The 20,163-nt window shown below is 43.3% G+C and overlaps 1 protein-coding gene across 1 annotated transcript in view; it reads left to right on the top strand.

Moving 5' to 3' along the window:
• The window catches only part of tapt1a (transmembrane anterior posterior transformation 1a), a 26,742-nt gene extending 6,579 nt beyond the window's left edge, over positions 1–20,163 (top strand). The window contains exons 5-15 of the mRNA XM_062523839.1: positions 4,739–4,901; positions 9,250–9,385; positions 10,369–10,466; positions 10,915–10,984; positions 11,601–11,681; positions 13,230–13,339; positions 13,890–13,949; positions 14,306–14,374; positions 14,724–14,800; positions 14,986–15,164; positions 18,128–20,163. Of these exons, the coding sequence (XP_062379823.1) occupies positions 4,739–4,901; positions 9,250–9,385; positions 10,369–10,466; positions 10,915–10,984; positions 11,601–11,681; positions 13,230–13,339; positions 13,890–13,949; positions 14,306–14,374; positions 14,724–14,800; positions 14,986–15,164; positions 18,128–18,420 (1,336 nt within the window). The 3' untranslated portion in view covers positions 18,421–20,163. The remainder of the gene's footprint in view (positions 1–4,738; positions 4,902–9,249; positions 9,386–10,368; positions 10,467–10,914; positions 10,985–11,600; positions 11,682–13,229; positions 13,340–13,889; positions 13,950–14,305; positions 14,375–14,723; positions 14,801–14,985; positions 15,165–18,127) is intronic.

Genomic DNA, 20,163 nt, shown 5'->3' with positions numbered 1-20,163 from the left:
GTGCCTGTGTTCGTTCCCAAGTGTCTGCACCATTCATTCATGCCATTTATCAGCTGTGTGACTGAGGGGAGTTGGGGCGTGTTGTTAGGCTGCTAGGCTTGTGTTTGGGGGATTGACGCCGGGGACCACCAGAGCTCGCTAACATTGTTGTCAGGTTGTCGAATGTGTGCTAGGTGTGGATTATGTATGACTTGTGGGCTGGGGTGGGTGTGTGTGTGGGGGGGGGGGGGGGTCGTTGCTTTCAGCATCTACAAACTCACCCGTGCTTCCTCAGTGGACTGTTCCCCAACCACCACCCACCGCCACCACCACCCCCTCAACCATTACCCCATCTCTGCAGCACCGTTCCTCATGCTTACCTCCGATCTATAAACTCCCTCTCGATAATGAAGAGAAATCATGGGTTGTCTATGAAATTTTAATGCCAAACCCCTGGGTTTCTAGGCAGATGAAAAAGTAATGGAGGGAAAAAAAAACCCAGAATAAATCATACCTTCCAGAACTTTTCCTCCCACACTCCCACTCTCTTTCTTTCTTTCTTTCTCTCTCTCTCTCTCTCTCTCTCTCTCTCTCTCTCTCTGAACTTTCTTGCTGCATACAGAAGGCCTGTGCCTGGATCTTTTTGTTTTGGGGGAAGGGGGTCTCTGGGGCCCCAGCTCTTGCCTGTTGGCCTGCGGGGCCCTGCCGGCTGTGGCTGCTACAGTAGCCGCGGCCCATGTGTGAAAGATTGGGCACTTTTCTGGGAAGAGAAAACAACACACACACACACACACACACACACACACACACTCACACACAAATCCATACACACACTAGCACAGCCAACACAGACAATCTCTCTCTTTCTCTCTCTCTGTCTCTCTCTCTTTCTCACACACACACACACACACACACACACACACACACATATACATACATTCACACACACACACACACACACACACACACACACACAGCATTGGCAGATGGCTCCCGTAGCCTCCAGCATTGCGGTCTGCACACTGTTGTTCTGTATGCTTTACAGCAGGGAGAGGGAAGGCAGGAGCAGAGCTGCATTTCAGAGCACTCACTCACTCAAGCACAGTTGGGTTTCCACTTCAGCTCTTTGGCACTGATATTTTACTCTTGTATCAGGAGGCACTAGCCTTACTTACCATGGGAGGTATTTGAGGGCCCATAATTACTGAAACGATGATGATGATGATGATGATGATGATGATGATGCCATGTAGAGTATCCTCTCTTGTGCAATGCCATCAAGCATATATAGGCTATATGGCTCAGCAGAGTTCCTCTGGAATGGATGACACATTATGAGAAATATACACTCCGTTTAGCTGTGGGTTATGAGGGTCCTAAGCTGATTGAATGTGAAGGATATTACTATGTAAAGCAGTCGCCCATATATGCAGCAAGCTGTCCGTATGCAACTCGCCCTAACGCTAATTTTCTGCTGGTGAATTTTGAAGCAAGCTAAGAGCTTTGCATTAGCTAGAGGATTTGGCGCGCATCTTTTAGGCACACGTAATGTGGAATGTCATGCAGTAGGCCACGGTGGGGATTTTCTGGCTGCTTCCAATCTGGTCCCCGTCAGGGCTGATGTGGCGCGTTGTTCTCGGCATGTCTCGTATCGTGTCACACTCACGTCATTGCATGTGCTAATTTAGGGTTTTTTTGTGACATTTTTGACAAGATTGCAGCTTCTGTTTGTTGGAATGATGGTGGTGGTGTTGTGTGTTTTTTTCCTCATGTTCTCCCTTCTATCTTGTGAATACAGTATGTCTGCACTGAACTTAAATATTGATTTTTAGACCAGCTTTATTTTTTTTTATTTTTGCAAGCTCTCAAACGGAATTGCATTTTCTGAACTTTTTATTTACAAAACAAAGTATTTTATTTATCTTCAGCATCACCCCAGACACTCACATCAATATTGCACTGTGATCTTGTGCATTAATGCAGGTTGGTTGGCGGGATGGTTTTATTTTTACCCCCTGTTTACGTTAGTTTATACCTCAAGAGTTCCCATTCCTTGGATAAATGTTGGATGAATAAATATAAGACAGAACAGGGGAAAATAGAAGACAGTCACAACGGCGAGCTGTATACTGTAGGTCAAGCACGTTCTGACAATAGGTCAGATCTGACCTACAGTATGACTCACTCACTTGTTTGCATGAAGTCAGTCACTCAAACAGCTGCTGTCTCCCTCAATTACACCTATTTGTGTTGGGCTTCTTCTAGGATTAAAGTTCTTTGCCACAAAACAAAGTACACTGTGTGTGTGTGTGTGTGTGTGTGTGTGTGTGTGTGTGTGTGTGTGTGTGTGTGTGTGTGTGTGTGTGTGTGTGTGTGTGTGTGTGTGTGTGTGTGTGTGTGTGTGTGTGTGTGTGTGTGTGTGTGTGTGTGTGTGTGTGTGTGTGTGTGTGTGTGTGTGTGTGTGTGTGTGTGTGTGTGTGTGTGTGTGTGTCTGTGTGTGAGAATTAAAGGACTACAAAAATAACTCCTACATACACATACCCCAACACAAGCAGGGGATGGAGAGAGACTCTCGCTACATTCATGCTACGTTCACATCAAAGCTGCCAGTGCTTCCTCCATCTCCATTAGCAAGGAGTCATGGCACTATGTTTGCTTACAAGTTGAAATGCACACTGACCCAAGCCAAAGGCACTCTGCAGTTACAGCACGCAGACACACACGTGCCTGCTAACAGGAGAACGCCAGTGGTCACACACACACACACACACACACACACTATCAGGTTCAGACTGGACGCCAGGGCCGGGGTGAAAAGGTTGGGCGCTATCAGGTTAATCCAGGACTCCAGTGCCAGCCTCACAGAAGTGATCAGTGTCCTGCCAGAATGACATGCCAGGGACTCCCGCTCTCCACACCACCCCCATGTGGCCAATTATGTATTTGCAGTTTAGCAGCGGTGAGGCAAGGGGTGAAAGGGGAACCACAAGGGCCACTTGGGTCTGTGTGGCTTCATGCTTGAGTAAGTGGTGGTCTATTTTTGTGATGGTGACTACTTGCGTCTCTGGGAAGCTGATGTATCTCGCAGTTTGCTTCATTGAGGCAGTGCATCTTTGACACCACCAGGTATATCTTTCAGCATATATTGGAGTTTCCCTAAAATCAAATTCATCGGTTGTGGAACCAAGCCCAGTCCAAAACTATATTTTTTTCATTGCTTGAATTGCAAGTTTGCTTTTGGTCTAGGACTAGGTTTAATTCCACATGTTGGAAACTGGCCCTATGTGTAATATAATATAATATAATCTACCAGTCTACTTATTTTAAGATGGCTTTTATAGTTCAACCAGCCATCAGAGGTGCTGTCTGGGATGGTTTGTCGTTTGCAAGCTGATTCATTCTTCTTGAATTGGTTATGATGTGTGTGATTTCAGCTGACATTAATGGCTACCGACAAGAGAGTAGTTCTTGAAGGTTCTGTCAAAATATCCACCGTTCCTCTTAAAGATGAGTTTTACAGGTCAGTGACCCAGATATCAGACAAAGAGCAGAGAGACTGACTCTGAAGTTGAAGTCGTTTGTCTGTAGTCTCCATATTGTCTTCATGCCTGGAAGTGGGATGTCCTAATGAAACTTTGATACTTTTAATGGCGATATAAAGAGCATATATGGGACCTACTTTAAGTGGAGTGTGTTGACTGGCCCCTTTTGAATGCCTTAAATATTCTAATAGGAGAAGGGGGGGAACAGAAGTATTTTTAAGGGCACCACACAATGCATTATTTAGTGTGTTACGCAGTGAAGCAGTTGAAATAGTTGATGAGCCTCCCCTGCTGAAAGTTTCTCCACAATTTCTTGGAGAAGTCATTATTTTGTGCTGCTTTGTGTGCGCTCCCCCAAGCCAGTCGTAGGTGTGACTCCTCCTGTGATGTTGTGAGGGAGTTATTTCAGGAATTAATGAGACGCCACAATTAGTCAGGCACCACCCCCCTCCTCCGCTTGCCCAAATATGTCACACACACACACACACACACACACACACACACACACACACACACACACACACTAACGTATGTGTGCTGAAATGTGTATGTGTGCTGAAATGTGTATGTATGCGAGAGGGCTGAGGGGTGTGTGTGTGTGTGTGTGTGTGTGTAAAGAATATTGTCCATTGAATGGGGTCCTTGTTCTGCCTGAGAAGTATGTCTTGTTGTGTCTGTGTTCATATTGTGGACTCTTGACTCGTGTGTTCAGCATTTGTCCTTGCCCTTCATGCTGAGCTCATTGTGTTTGGATGTGTTGTCAGCCACAGTTCTGTTTCCATCACTGGCACATTCATATTCACTGACTGTGTTGATCAGTTGTTGTCTTCTGGGAGAGAAGGGAGGTGTTGCAATGTAGCATGCAACTCCGATAGAGTTAAGGGGATTAAGCCATTAAGGACTACGGCCACATTCAACCTAATGGAGAATAGAGTAATCCATATGACTCACTTACTCAACCATTTATCTTTCTCCCTCACTCTCTCTTCTCCCTTCTCTCTTCTCTTCTCTCTCTCTCTCTCTGTGTGTGTGTGTGTGTGTGTGTGTGTGTGTGTGTTTGTGTGTGTTTGTGTGTGTGTTTGTGTGTTTGTGTGTGTGTGTGTTTGTGTGTGTGTGTGTGTGTGTGTGTGTGTGTGTGTGTGTGTGTGTGTGTGTGTGTGTGTGTGTGTGTGTGTGTGTGTGTGTGTGTGTGTGTGTGTGTGTGTGTGTGTGATCAGTGGCGCGCGTCTGCTGCAGCCCGCCCAGGTGTGTGACCTGCTGAAGGGGCTGATCCTGATCCTGTGCTTCTGCATGATGCACTACGTCGACTACTCCATGATGTATCACCTGATCAGAGGCCAGTCGGTCATCAAGCTCTACATCATCTACAACATGCTGGAGGTACTGGACACCCTTCTGGGCTTCTGCCACCACTGACCTTCAAACAGTACTCAGCCACTGATGCTCTGGGTTTGGGAGGTGTTGTGTTTTAGTGGTGCTACTGTAACTAAGTGATACATTTTTACATTTCAAGTGAAAAGATATCTTTTGTTATTACAGTGCATGAAAATGCACTGTACTGTTCTTCCTAGGCTTCTTATTATAGTGCATGAAAATGCACTATATTGTTCTTCCTAGGTTTCTTATTCTTATTATTCTTCTTCTTCTAACGCAGTTAATGCAGCTTCAACCGTTTAACGTAGAAACTTCATTCAAACGCTGTTGCGTAGGTCTTACTTACGCCATGTGGGCTTTATTTTTTTCAACTTTGTAACTTTTGTACTTTTTAAACTATTAATTAATTAAAATGACAATTTCCCCATAGACTTAACATTGCTCATTATGACATCATGGCAGCAATTAGAATGTTACACCAGGTGGCCAGTCCAGGTGCAGCAGCTCTCTCTCTCTCTCAGGCTTTACACTGGCTCTCTTGAGACTACATTTTCTGTTCCCCTGTATCAACTGTATCAACATAAGTCTTCCTAATTCCATCCAACTTTCTATCCATTCATCTTCTTCAAACCATTCACTCATCTTCCTATTCTAAACAGTCTGCCTATCAACATCAATTAGACAATCTACATTCAACTTTTAAACAATCTACTCTGTCTCAAGCACACTCTGGCTCTCTTAAGACTAGCCAGTTAAATTGATTACACCTGTATCTGTATCCACTACTCTCAGTAGAGAGCTGTGTCTCTCCACTCTACAAGAATATAAGGCACATTCCATCCAACTTTCTATCAATTCATCTTCTTCAGACCATTCACTCATCCACCCATTAAACTGTCTATCAACATCTATTAAACAATCTGCCTATCAACATCCATTAAACTCTCTGTCTATCAACATTAATTAGACTATCTACATTCAACTTTTAAATTATTTACTCTGTCTCAGGCTTTAAGCATATAAACTCTGGCTCTCTTAAGACTAGCCAGTTAAATTGATTACACCTGTATCAACTACTCTCAGAGAGCTGTACCTGTGTCTCTCTTAACAAGAATATAAGGCACATTCCATCCAACCTTCTATCCATTCATCTTCTTCAGACCATTCACTCATCCACCATTAAACTGTCAATCAATATCTATTAAACAATCTGCCTATCAAAATTCATTAAACATTCTGTCTATCAACATTAATTAGACTATCTACATACAACTTTTAAAGTATTTACTGTGGGTCCCTCTCAAGCAGCGTTTATATGTCCTCCCTCGCTCCTCGATCCTCAATGATCTACATAAAGAAAGATAGAAGAAGGGCTAGACTATCCCATTGTTGCCGCTCCATCATTCTTTATGTAGATCAGTGAGGAGCGAGAGAGGACGCTTAAACGCTATATGAGAGGCACCTTCTGTCTCAGGCTTTAAGCATACAATCTCATTAAGACTGCAGAACCTGTTTCACTACTTCCTCTGTCCACAACTGTTTCAAAATAAAGGTCCTCACTGCTATAATACACTATTAAATCATTTAACCATTGTAACTACTCAACTATTTAACTGTTCAACCATTCCAACTGTCAGTTATCAACTATGCCTCCAGTCAACTACACGAAACCTCCATGTACCTAGCAACCAACATAGCAACCATTTAAATTAAGCGTTTATGACCGTTTCCATAGCAACCAACATGATTATACTGCAGTAACTTCTTGTTTCCTGATAGTGGCCACCATGGATACCCTAGCAACAAATGTTTCAAAATAAAAGTCCTCACTAGCAAGTTAGCATGGTTAGCATTGTTAGCATTTTTAGCATAACTGCAAAAAAACATCAACTAAGTTAGCTAATCAACCTGGTTAGCATTGTTAGCAATTTTAGCATTGTTAGCATAATTAGCATTTTTAGCATTATTGCTAGAAATCATCAGTTAAGTCAGCTAATCAACCTGGTTAGCATTGTTAGTTTAAGTTAGCATTCTTAGCAATTTTAGCATTGCTAGCATAGTTAGCATTTTTAGCAGAACTGCTAGAAATCATTAGTTAAGTTAGCTAATCAACCTGGTTAGCACTGTGAGCATAGTTAGCATAGTTAACATTTTTACCATTACTGCATGAAATCAGTAGCTAAGTTAACCAATCAACCTGGTTATCATTGTTACCATAGTTAACATTAACATGAATAGTAATCATTAGTTAAGTTAGAACTGGGAATGTTTCAGCTTTAAACTGTCTACCTTCACACTATCAACTCTCTGTAAACTATGCAACCACCATGTTTACCCTAGCTACACCTTAGTAACCATATCTACATTATCTATCTATTTTTGCATTTTCATGCACTGGTAATTCCTTGGAATTGCATTTCTAGTTCTTATTCTTCTTCTTCTAACGCAGTTAATGCAACTTCAACCATTTAACGTAGAAACTTCATTCAAACTTTGTTGCGTAGGTCTTACTTACGCGATGTGGGCTTTATATTTTTCAACTTTGTAACTTTTATACTTTTTGAACTATTAATTAAAAACTATTCAAATTTCCCCATAGACTTAACATTGCTCATTATGACATCACGGCAGCAATTAGAATGTTACGCCAGGTGGCCAGTCCAGGTGCAGCAGCTCTCTCTCTCAAACTGGCTCTCTTGAGACTACATTTTCTGTTCCCCTGTATCAACTGTATCAACATAAGTCTTCCTAATTCCATCCAACTTTCTATCCATTCATCTTCTTCAAACCATTCACTCATCCACCCATTCTAAACAGTCTGCCTATCAACATCAATTAGACAATCTACATTCAACTTTTAAACAATCTACTCTGTCTCAGGCTTTAAGAACAAACTCTGGCACTCTTAAGACTAGCCAGTTAAATTGATTACACCTGTATCTGTATCCACTACTCTCAGTAGAGAGCTGTGTCTCTCCACTCTACAAGAATATAAGGCACATTCCATCCAACTTTCTATCCATTCATCTTCTTCAGACCATTCACTCATCCACCCATTAAACTGTCTATCAACATACATTAAACTCTCTGTCTATCAACATTAATTAGACTACATTCAACTTTTAAATTATTTACTCTGTCTCAGGCTTCAATATATGCACTCAGGCTCTCTTAAGACTAGCCAGTTAAATTGATTACACCTGTATCAACTGTCAGTTTCTCTGGCTATAGGCATACAATCTCTCTGAAGACTACATATCCTGTTAACTGTTTCCTCTGTCCACAACTGTTTCAAAATAAAAGTCCTCACTGCAATAATACACCATTAAATCATTTAACCATTGAAACTACTCAACTATTTAACTGTTCAACCATTCCAACTGTCAGTTATCATCAACTATGACTCCAGTCAACTACATGAAACCTCCATGTACCTAGCAACCAACATAGCAACCATTAAAATTAAGCGTTTATGACCATTTCCATAGCAACCAACATGATTATACTGCAGTAACTTCTTGTTTCCTGATAGTGGCCAAAATGGATACCCTTGCAACAAATGTTTCAAAATAAAAGTCCTCACTAGCAAGTTAGCTTGTTAGCATGGTTAGCATAGTTAGCATTTTTAGCATAACTACAAAAAAATCATCAACTAAGTTAGCTAATCAACCAGGTTAGCATTGTTAGCAAATGTAGCATTGTTAGCATGGTTAGCATTTTTAGCATTACTGCTAGAAATCATCGGTTAAGTTAGCTAATCAACCTGGTTAGCATTGTAAGTAAAGTTCGTTTTGCTAGCATAATTAGCATTTTTAGCGTAACTGCTAGAAATCATTAGCTAAGTTAGCTAATCAACATTTTAACATGAATAGAAATCATTAGTTAAGTTAGAACTGGAATGTTTCATCTTTAAACTGTCTACCTTCACACTATCAACTCTCTGTAAACTATGCAACCACCATGTTTACCCTAGCTACACCTTAGTAACCATATCTACATTATCTATCTATTTTTGCATTTTCATGCACTGGTAATTCCTTGGAATTGCATTTCTAGTTTATTCAGTCATTCCCCTTCAGCAATTCACTCATTCATATCAATATCAAACGAATACATATAGTGATGAAGGACTGAAAAACAAATCTTAAACAGTCATAACAAGTGTCGTGAATTAGCTTCAGCTAAAAACACTATGACGCATACTGTACATCAGATGACTCTGTCATCAAGCTTATCCATGTTTTTCGTATCTGTCCCTACCTAAATAAACTTTAATCATTCATCTCTTCTTTTTTCCTTCTTTGCGTTCTTTACTCAAAGTCTGACATGTCCTCTGTTCTTCCTGGTTGGTCAGGTGGCAGATCGCCTCTTCTCGTCCTTCGGTCAGGACATCCTGGACGCGCTCTATTGGACGGCCACGGAGCCCAAGTCCAGGAAGAGGGCACACATCGGAGTGATCCCGCACTTCTTCATGGCCGTGTGCTATGTCTGTATCCTCTCCACCCCTGTGCCCAAAGCTCACACAAATCCTGTCTCACTTGTACCCTCAGTGATGGATTTAGACCTTGGGGGGGGAAACTCCCAAAAGCCTTAAAAGCAGAGAAGAGATAAATAAGCACTAAGTGTACTGTGATTAAGCGCATACTATTAATTGCTATGATGTTAATATTTTATAAAGAGTAAATATACGTTATGTATTATGAATGTATGGATGTGCTAAGTATGCACTGTTAATTGGTTAATTATGTGCAGTTAGTTAGAGAAGTCTTTTAATAATACATATCTCTTTAATGCATATCATGTTATTTTGCTTGAGGCTTTTCTGTTTTAGTTGTCCTTATGTCTTTGGTATACTGTTTGAGCAATGGCTGGTGTTCTCTTAAGGGTCGTTCACACCCAGAACGACAACTATAACGATAACTATAAAAAAAATATTGTTCTCGTTAATATGAATGACAGCGTTTACACATAACCTAACGATAATGACATGAAGAACGATATCAATGGGGATCGCTTTCACAGCCAATCCGAACCCACCACATTTTAGCCATCACATTCATTCACACAAGGAGAGACTTTGCTTATCGTTGGTCAGTCTGGACGCTCTTATTGTTATGGTTATAGTTATCGTTATAGTTGCCCCTTTCTGGACCTTATCGTTATAGTTGCCCCTTTCTAGTCCTTATCGTTATAGTTGCCCCTTTCTGGCCCTTATCGTTATAGTTGCCCCTTTCTAGTCCCTATCCTTATAGTTGCCCCTTCCTGGCCCTTATCGTTATAGTTGCCCCTTTCTAGTCTTCTAGTCCCTATCGTTATAGTTGCCCCTTCCTGGCCCTTATCGTTATAGTTGCCCCTTTCTAGTCCCTATCGTTATAGTTGCCCCTTTCTGGCCGTTATTGTGCCCCTTTTCTAGCTCTTCTCGTTCTAGCTGGCCCTTTCTAGCCGCTGTTTTCCTGAGCCCCTTCCCTCTCAGTCCTCCACTCCATCCTCATCATGGTGCAGGCATCCACCCTCAACGTAGCCTTCAACTCCCACAACAAGTCCCTGCTCACCATCATGATGTCCAACAACGTAAGTCACTGGAATAACTGAGAAGGATTTTTCACTGCTGCTAATAATCATTCTTAACTTTTTTTTTTTGGCAAATCTCATAGTAATTTATGGAGTGACGTGGAGATATTTGTACATGGGTAGATATATATGTGTGTTTGTGTGTGAGAGAGAGAGTGAGATAGAGAGACTCAAGACTTAAGCTTTCATTCAGGATGTGCAGCTCAGGGTGGGGGGTTGCCTGAGTAAAGCTTAAGTAAGGAAATGAAAGTGGTTTGTAAGCAGTTGTGTACTGAAGTGTAGTGTGACTCTTGATGGATGCAGTGTGAGATGGCATTGCAGATTCTTCCTGGTTTGGCGAGTGTACTCGGCATGTTCGAGTGTGCTCAGCATGTTACATGTTGAACTGCATGCCAAGGCTACATCTTTGTGTGTGTACTGTATGTGTGTGTGTGTTTTTATCCCGCAGTTTGTGGAGATCAAAGGAAGTGTATTCAAGAAGTTTGAGAAAAACAACCTATTCCAGATGTCAAACAGTGGTAAGTTCAGGCAGCACCCTCATTTACAAGTTAACACAGACCCTTCCAGGAGTGCCTCAGCCAGAGCCGAACACACATCCACAGAAGAGCCATTCCTGCAGCTCACCGTCGAGAGCCAAGTCACAAAGCAGATGATTGGGCGGATATTTATATCTCTCTTATTACTCCCTTTGATATGCTAATCACACATGCCTTGAGTAGGCTGCTTCCGTCGAGTCCTTACACAGGCTGTAGATGTATGGATGTATTAATGTATGGATGTATGGCTACGTGGATGTATGGATGGATGCGTATCCACCACAGGCGGCCTGTTTTTATCTCCGCCTCTGGCTGGCTGGAGACATAAATAAGGCTCCGTCCTAATTCCCCCCTGGGAAGTCACCCCAACTCGCCCAGGTCCACTGCTTGGCTTAATGGAGCAGTTAAGGTTTCCAATTAGCTCAGCCCCGGGTGGATACTATCGTGACCTGAATAAAGCCGGACTACATCAAGAGATTCTTGGAAGTACCGTAGTGGACGCGCAAAATCTTTCTCTCTCTCAGAATGTGTTGGCATTTTAGTGGTTGATCATATGTTGTGTGTGTTTTTGTTTGTTTGTTTGTTTGTTTGTTTGCAGATATAAAGGAAAGGTTTACTAACTATGTCCTTCTGCTGATTGTTTGTCTTCGCAACATGGAGCAGTTCTCTTGGAATTCAGGTAACGCTCATCGAAGTCATCTTAACATGAGCATCATGTTAACCCAGAGGTTCCCAAACCTTTTCCCCCACGGACCACCTTCTACAGTACATCCTGACTCGACTCGCGTACCCCCACCATCCGACACTTTAAAAAGTAACACATTTGACTGACTCATTCAAGGCATCATGTTTTTTTTTTTAATGAAAACATAGCCTACTATAGAGTTCACAAATAATTTCCTTTAATTTCATGTTTCCATATCATTGTAACCCAATTCAAAATTCTTTATTGATTTATTAATTAATTACAAAAGATTTTAAAAAGTTCATTTTTAACACCTTTCCGACGCGGCCCTTTTCATCTCGCGTACCTCCTAGAACCACCAGTGGTACTCATACCACAGTTTCTTAACCAAACCCAAACCCAATCCTGACCCTTTATCTCAATCGTGAATTGTATTTCGCAGAGTGTCGGGAGAGAGTTTGTTATAATCTGAGCATCTGTAGATAGTTCTAGAGGACCTTCCAAAATAAAGTATGATCCAGCACACTTCAGGTGTGCTCATATCTGACTCCCTGCAGGCACTGTCATCAGGTATGCCGGGTCTAGTAATTGGGTCATAAATATTTTATTTGAACAAAACAGTTAAACTCAAAAATGACATGTATCCACTTCTCAGGGTTTTGCATAATAATAGTCCCACCTTTCTGTCACTGGTTGCAGACTTATTTTTAAGTAGAAATGTCACAGTCTCTGGCGTTATCTTTCCCTGGCAGAACTAAGTCAGCGTTTAGACCCTGTTTATTATTGGAATAAAAAGTGTCAGTGCATTTCAGACATGACAGGTTTAAATCCGAGTTCATTTACAAAGCTTTTAAAACACCAAAGCCTTTAAAACACCAAAGCCTTTAAAACACCAAAGCTTTAAAACACTGCTTTCCACCCACCCTGCTAATTTGTTCAGTAAGCTTTGCTGTCAGTATATTTGTACCCAAGTGTTATTGCATAGCTCTCCTAGTAATCATTGTTTATGTGTGCTAGGTTTGTGTTTATGTGTGGTTGTTATGCAGATCGTCTCGTTATGGATCCTAGGTAAAATTAAATGATAACATTGATTGATTCATAACCCTTCACGGTCACACAGACATCGACAAACTATCTGTTGACACGCTGTCAACTACAATTTATGGTTAAGTTGGTTAAGTATGGATTTGGTGAAGATGATGTTCAGTAATTGTTCAACAACAGTTTTACATACTGGACTTGAATAGTAACAGATGATCTGTTATGTATCTATTGGCGGACTACCTACATTATGTATTAACTGATGGTGTATTGAAATTCAAGTTAAAGTTAATCTGTGTTGTTTTTATTAACTATGTATTTATCAACTATATTATTAACTCGAATGAGTTTGTTTGTAATCTGAGCAACTGTAGACAGTCTATAGGAGATCATCCCAGTAAAGTTTGACCTTTTTGATAATACTGTGATGGTATATCAACAGGAGAGACAGTTTGATATTCAGGAGACATACAGTACTTACTAGATGTGTCTTGATTGCAGATCACCTGTGGGTCCTCTGTCCGGATGTGTTCATGGTCATTTTGTCTGAGATGGCCGTGGATGTGGTCAAGCATGCTTTCATCACAAAGTTCAACGACATCACTGCAGATGTAAGAGACAAGCCACACATTCAGATAACACTTGCAAGGGTACACACACACACACACACACACACACACACACACGCAGACCTCATCACCATGGCCCAGAGGCACTAATTTGAGCAAGCATGGGTTTATTTTTAAGTGTTTTCTCCAGGCGTAGAATTTGAAAATTCCGCTGTGTAAACTCTGCTTGCTACTCCGATAGAACTGCATATGCTTGCCAGGGCTGTCTTGCCTCTGTCAGAGTTGATAAAAGTAGGCAGTACAGTCACACTCAGTGTGTTTTCAAAAAATTGAAGTGGACTGTTTCAGTCTTGCATTAAAATATGCACAAATGGCCATTATACTGTTTATTAAATGCTTTCATTTCATTTTTACTTTGAAGGGCTTCATTGTCACAGTGTTAATGTTTCCTTGCGGCTTTATATTTGACTAATTATCTGCATTGTAAAAACTAAGCTCCACCAGTGAAACAAACAGCTTAGAAATGAAGTTATTAACAGATAAGTACCTGCAGTCTGTGCCAAATGTCTGAGTTTTGATTCTCTGTCTGCAGGTCTACGGTGAATACAAAGCAAGCCTCGCCTTTGAACTGATCAGCAGTCGGCAGCAAAACGTATGTAGCTAAAATTGGCCGTATAAGCAAGCTTTTGTTAGCTCTCTGTGTGTGTGTGTGTGTGTGTGTGTGTGTGTGTGAGCGCGCATGCACACGCATTAGTGTGCCTTTGCGAGGATGTACATGTGTGTGTTCTTATGTGTTGACATCTGTTGTTTATGTGTGTGTGTGTGTGTGTGTGTCTGTGTCTGTGTCTGTGTCTGTGTCTGTGTCTGTGTCTGTCTGTGTCTGTGTCTGTGTCTGTGTCTGTGTCTGTGTCTGTGTCTGTGTCTGTGTCTGTGTCTGTGTCTGTGTCTGTGTCTGTGTCTGTGTCTGTGTCTGTGTCTGTGTCTGTGTTTGTGTGTGTGTGTTCCCAGGCCTACACAGACTACAGTGACTCCGTGGCCAGGAGAATGGGCTTCATCCCGCTGCCTCTCGCTGTGCTGGTGAGTGCGCTCCCTCTGCCCCCCGTCTCCTGCTCAGTGCGGAATACGGATACGGTCCTCTGACCACTCCTTACTCTGCGTCCACTTTGATCGTCTTGCACATGTTTTCTTTTTTTGTGATCAACAATTTTTATTGAGCATAAAAACAGCAGGGAAAGTGAGCTCATAAGATCCAAGAATAATTGTGCTTGTTTTCTGAAAATGTACAGATTAAAATAGACAGATCAGTGTTTCGGCAAAAATGGAGTGTAAAACAGGATTTAGGCAGGGTGTTTTGTTTGTAGCTTGATCCTGAAAGTGTGCACTTTTTGTTTGACTTTTAAACGTGTGTTCCCTCTGCTGCCAACAGCTGATACGAGTGGTGATAAGCTCGGTGAAGATCCAGGGGGCGCTGTCCACTGTGTGCTTGCTGCTCTTCTACCTGGGGTGAGACATGCCTATTGGGATACACACACACACACACACACACACACACACACACACACACTAGCATTTCTAGCATGATAATCCAATCATTTCACCCTTTCTCTATGTTCAAGTGCACATATTTACGTGTGTGTGGTGTGGTGTGTGTGGTGTGTGTGTGTGTGTGTGTGTCCATGTGCATCTAGGCTGATAACGCTGAAGGTCCTGAACAGCGTAGTGCTCCTGGGGAAGTCGTGTAAGTACGTGCGGCAGGCCAAGATGGAGCAGAAGCTGTTTGAGAACCACCCCAGCCAGCAGAGAAACAGCGCCACCCCAGCCAAGACGGCCAGCAAACCCAGCAGACCCAAGCCCAGCAGTACACCAGGTGGGTCAGGCAGACACGTCACGGGTCTACTCTGTAGGCACCCTACAACTAACAACACAGTGGACATACACAGTGGTTTATGTGTATATGTTTATGAAACCTGAGTAGAATGCTGTGTTGCCTTAGCCTGGGTGTTCCCATTCTGCCTTGCGCGGTGATTTCTTTCACGCTGCTAAGGCAGTCTGGAAACTTAACACCCACATTTTCGCCTGATGTTGGTGGCCAATCACAGAACAGGGGAGAAAGCAAGACCATGATGAGCTATGCACAGAGGCATTTGATAGACATCCGCGGTGCCCAATGAACGGATCTGGGCATTTTTTCAAATATGAGAAAATGAACATCTGGTTGCCAGACCACGTCTCATTTGAGAAGTGGTAGGTGCTAGCCAGGCTAGTGTTGTCTTGCACTGTCAGCCTGAACCTTATGCGTTAGCTTCATGTCATTACACTGCTAACTAATCCAGTCCTTTTGGGTGCCCTTGTAGCATCCCAATCAGCAACACCCGTAACCAAAGTGAACCTTTTCGAAGGGGTCCTTGCCCCACTGAACCTTGTGAAGTTTGTGGAATGGTAGTATCGTAGTGCTATGTCACTCCAGAAGTTTAAAGGCCAGTGTGTGAGCACAGAGGTCTTCATGTGTGACATTTCTCATCATAAAGCTCTCTGTTGTAGCCCTCTGATCTGATTAGACTGATTGATGAAATGGCATGCAGGCCCCGTGTTGTCCCCTATGTGTCCAAACACACAGACATGTTTCCATGTTGGAGCCTCGTGTGATAAAGTGGAAGTGAAGTGTGTTCAGGGAAAAGCTGCGGGGCGAGACCGATGCATAGTAGCCCTGTGATTGGCATCTCCAGACAGGCCACTCCACACACACACACACACACACACACACACACACACACACACACACACACACACACACTGAAGCATGTCAGCGGATCACGTATGACTGATGACACAAAACATGGCAGCCTGGAGGCCAGGGGACACGGCACTGCTCTTGCCCTCTCTTCCCCTTCTTCTCATATCACCCTCTCATCCCTTTCTCATGCACTCTTCCAGCAGCTCCCGCTCTCTCATCCCTTGCTCTTCTCTTTCTCTCCTCTCTTCACTCATTCTCTTTACTCATTCTTTCCTCTTTCGTTGTTATTCTTTTCTTCTTCTCTCTCCTCATATCACCCTCTCATCCCTTTCTCTTCTCTATCTCTCCTCTCTTCACTCATTCTTTCCTCTTTCGTTTTTTCTTCTTTTCTTCTTCTCTCCTCTCTATTTCCCTCCTCTCACCTTCTCCTCTTCTTCTTTCTTCCGTCCTATCCATCTCATCTCCCCACCCCAGTAGCCTCTCCTCGCACCCCCTCCTACTTTCTCTCGCTCTCTCTCTATCTATCCAGCACTCTCTCTCTTTCTCTCTCTCTCTAACTCTCCATCACTCTCTCTATATATATCATTGTCTCTCTCTCTTTCTCTCTATCACCCAGTCTCATTTCCAGATGCCCGCTCTTGTTTCTCCCTCTCTCTTCCGTCCCACTCCTCCTCTCCTCTTCGCTGATCTCCTCCTCTACCTGCTGAGCTGCAGCAGGCTGCTCCTCTCCTCTCCTCCCCTCCCCTCCCCTCCCCTCCCCTCCCCTCCCCATCCTCTCCTCTCCTCTCCCCTGCGCTCTCCTCCCCTCCCCTCCCCTCCCCTCCCCATCCTCTCCTCTCCTCTCCCCTGCGCTCTCCTCCCCTCCCCTCCCCATCCTCCCCTCTCCTCTCCCCTCCTCTCCTCTCCTCTCTCCTGAGCTCTCCTCTCCTCTCCTCTCCTCTCCCCTGCTCTTCTCTCCTCTCCTCTCCTCTCCTCCCCTCTCCTCTCCCCTGCGCTCTCCTCTCCTCTCCTCTCCTCTCCTCCCCTCCCCTCCCCTCTCCTCTCCTCTCCTCTCCTCTCCTCTCCTCTCCTCTCCTCTCCTCTCCTCTCCCCTCTCCTCCCCTCCCCTCCCCTCCCCTCTCCTCTCCTCCTCTGAGTGGAGACGGCAGGGCCGCTGTGGAGCTGTGAGCGCTGCTCTGGAGAGCAGAGGGTGCAGATCTGTCAGAGTGCCTCACGTCAGAGATCAGTGGCCTCACTGCAGGCCTCTCGCTGCCAAAGCTCTCCTTAACAACGCTACTGTACGTCAGGATTTAAGAGAGAGGGGGCGCCGCTGGAAGACACACACACACACACACACACACACACACACACACACACACACACACACACACACACACACACACACACACACACAGACTGAAGTCCTGCAAACACTCTACTCTAAGGGGGTGATGAAAGTGATGAAAGCAGCATTTTTCATCTTTTTGAATATGTTTTGGGCAGTGGCCCCTCAGAGAACGGATCGCTAAAGTGTGACATGCTTCTTTTCCCTACCCACTTCCCTTTCCCGTCTGTCTCTCATGCACTCTTCCAGCATGTCATGGTCTCTCTCTGTCTATGTCTCTCTCTCTCTCTTTCTTTCTCTCTCCCTCTCTCTCTCGCCATTTATTGTATGTAGAGTAATTAGTTGAGCTGATATGAGTGTTAACTGCCAATGAAGGGGATTACCGGTATGTTGTGATGGTTTGGGAAGACATTAAGGAGACCAAGGGGCCTTCAGCCTCAATCCTCACCTGCAATCTACACGACTCAAATCAGGTTCAGGCACTGGACGTTTATTCTGAGTTTATTCTGAGTTTGCTATTGGTGGATGAGTGATGGTTATTCTGTTAGCTGAGTTTTTGTTACGAGTTTGCCATTGGTGGATGAGTGACAGTTATTCTGTTAGCTGAGTTTTTGTTATGAGTTTGCCATTGCTATACGGTGATGTTCAAGGGTCAGTTGCTAAGCTTGTGACCCTCTATGATTTTATAGTTATAGGCTTTTATAGTTTTTGTTCATTCAATGTTTCTTTCGTCTAACTACTCCCTTCTTGTGTTCTCCTTCTTCGCCTCCAGACACGCCCAAAGTCGAGCGTCCTGTCGTCTCCATCACAAAGCAGCCAACGCCTCGCGCCGAGATCGTCACCCCTGCACCGTCGCCCGTCGTCAAGGACGCCGAGCCCGTCGCGACACCGCCCGAAACTCCGTCCCCCAAAGCAGAGGATGCCGACGCCGACGCCGTCGCCACCACCCCTCCGGACTCCCCCCCAGACTCCCCTCCAAACTCCCCGGAGCTGAAGCACCGCTCGCCCAAGAAGGATCTGCTCGAGATCGACCGCTTCACGATATGCGGAAACCGCATCGGCTGAGCCTGCCAACGCCTCCTCATCCAGGGGCCACGCACACAGAGCCAAAGACCCGTACAGATGGAGATAAGGTGGGCGCGCGAGGCATGAGGACTTAGTCAATTATTCTCCAGCTAAGTTATTACTTGTGCCATTTTTATCCTCTGCTCATTCGCCCCCACCTAAGATTGCAGTGCCTCAGAGAGCATTGCAATCACAAAGGGGGGGCATGGCTCTGGGCATGGTGACTGCTAACGAGCATTCCAATAGCAACAGTGGGATTCTGTATCCATAGAAACGCTATGTCTACACAGAACGTCTGCCTCTGGTTGGTGGACGAGAGACGAGAGCTCCTTGAGGAAGTCCTCTGCTGTGCTTCTAACTGATGACTGACGAGCAATAGAAGATGCGCACACAGAAGACTTGGCGAAGAGCAAAAATGACCTGAATGGACGTTTAACGTTTATTAAAGAAATATCTAATTTTAGGCCCTAAACATTCAAATACAAATAAAAATGTATGAATATGTTAATGTAATATATTCAAGATTTACTATTTGCCAAAATATTTTATATGGGAGATGAAGGATAATATATTTTCTGTGCTATTTTGTGCTCTATTACAGTAGTGGGCACTATGTAGGCACAGCTTACTAAGGCGCTTGGCCTGTTTCATAGGCCCTGATGTCTGCCATCAATGTTCTAGTAACTACCGTAGACGTTTAGAAGCAACTGAAACATTTTTTTTATAGAAAATGCTGCCAAAATTAATGCTTTCATTGCCAGGATGCTAAAAACTTCAGGATAAATGTCATAATTGCTGCAGGAAGTGTTCTTAAAACCTTCGCCCAGAAAATGCTGGATATTTCACACGCAGTGCAGTGTTACAATGTCTACTAGGTTTAGATGCTTATCAATAACAACACTATGAGGTACCAGAGAGTTTTTGTCAGGACTAAGCGGTGAGAATTTGCACTTTTTTACCACGTTGTCTTAATCTTGACTCGGCTAGTGTTCATAACCATCGGTTTCCAGGTTCAATTTCTTGTAACATTTTTGGTTTACATCCGTTGAGACAATGAATGAAACTCTTAATTTTTAGTGTTTGTAATCCAAGGTGAGTTTATTTTTTGATGGTGACGGTCTGACTTGGTGTCAGACTTAATTGTCCCACAAATTTTGATAAGGGTTGTTTACATTGTGTTTCCACCAAGTAATTTGGAAAGAGTGTCTAGCCAACATATGTTACCTTTTCTATGATTACCACTTTTATAATTATCCTAGCTGAAAGTGAACAATATTTTTTTTCTGTACCAGCACATCGCTGTGGTAACTACTGTAGCCCTGTTGGTGCAGATGCAATCACTGTTTGAAGCAGCGGCCATGTTTACGTACTTGGTCAGATCGTCTGGATTCTCAGAATAGACAAGAAATGTGGAAAAGTTGACTTGAAATGGTGACTGATGTGTTTTGGTCATTTTCGTTGAATGCGATTTGAAAACAGGAACTACGCATTTTTGTTGACAACCACAATGTCTAATTTATTTTTCTGTCATTTTAGTAATTAAGTATTTTTTAATGACTGCCGGTAATACAGGATGGTGAAAATTGTGTATGGGAGTTGTCACTGAGCTCTGAAGTATTTTTTTTAACCTCTTTAAATGTGACAGGTACTGAAAATATGTGTCAATAATTACATGCGTTCATGTTTAACAACTTGTTTTAAAGACTGATGTTTTGTGAATGACAAATAAACATTGTTTTGTAA

The sequence above is a fragment of the Sardina pilchardus genome, chromosome 21, assembly GCF_963854185.1.
Source record: "Sardina pilchardus chromosome 21, fSarPil1.1, whole genome shotgun sequence".
NCBI lineage: Eukaryota > Metazoa > Chordata > Actinopteri > Clupeiformes > Clupeidae > Sardina > Sardina pilchardus.
Note: the sequence above shows the minus strand (reverse complement) of the source record. Positions and strands in the feature narration are given on the sequence as shown.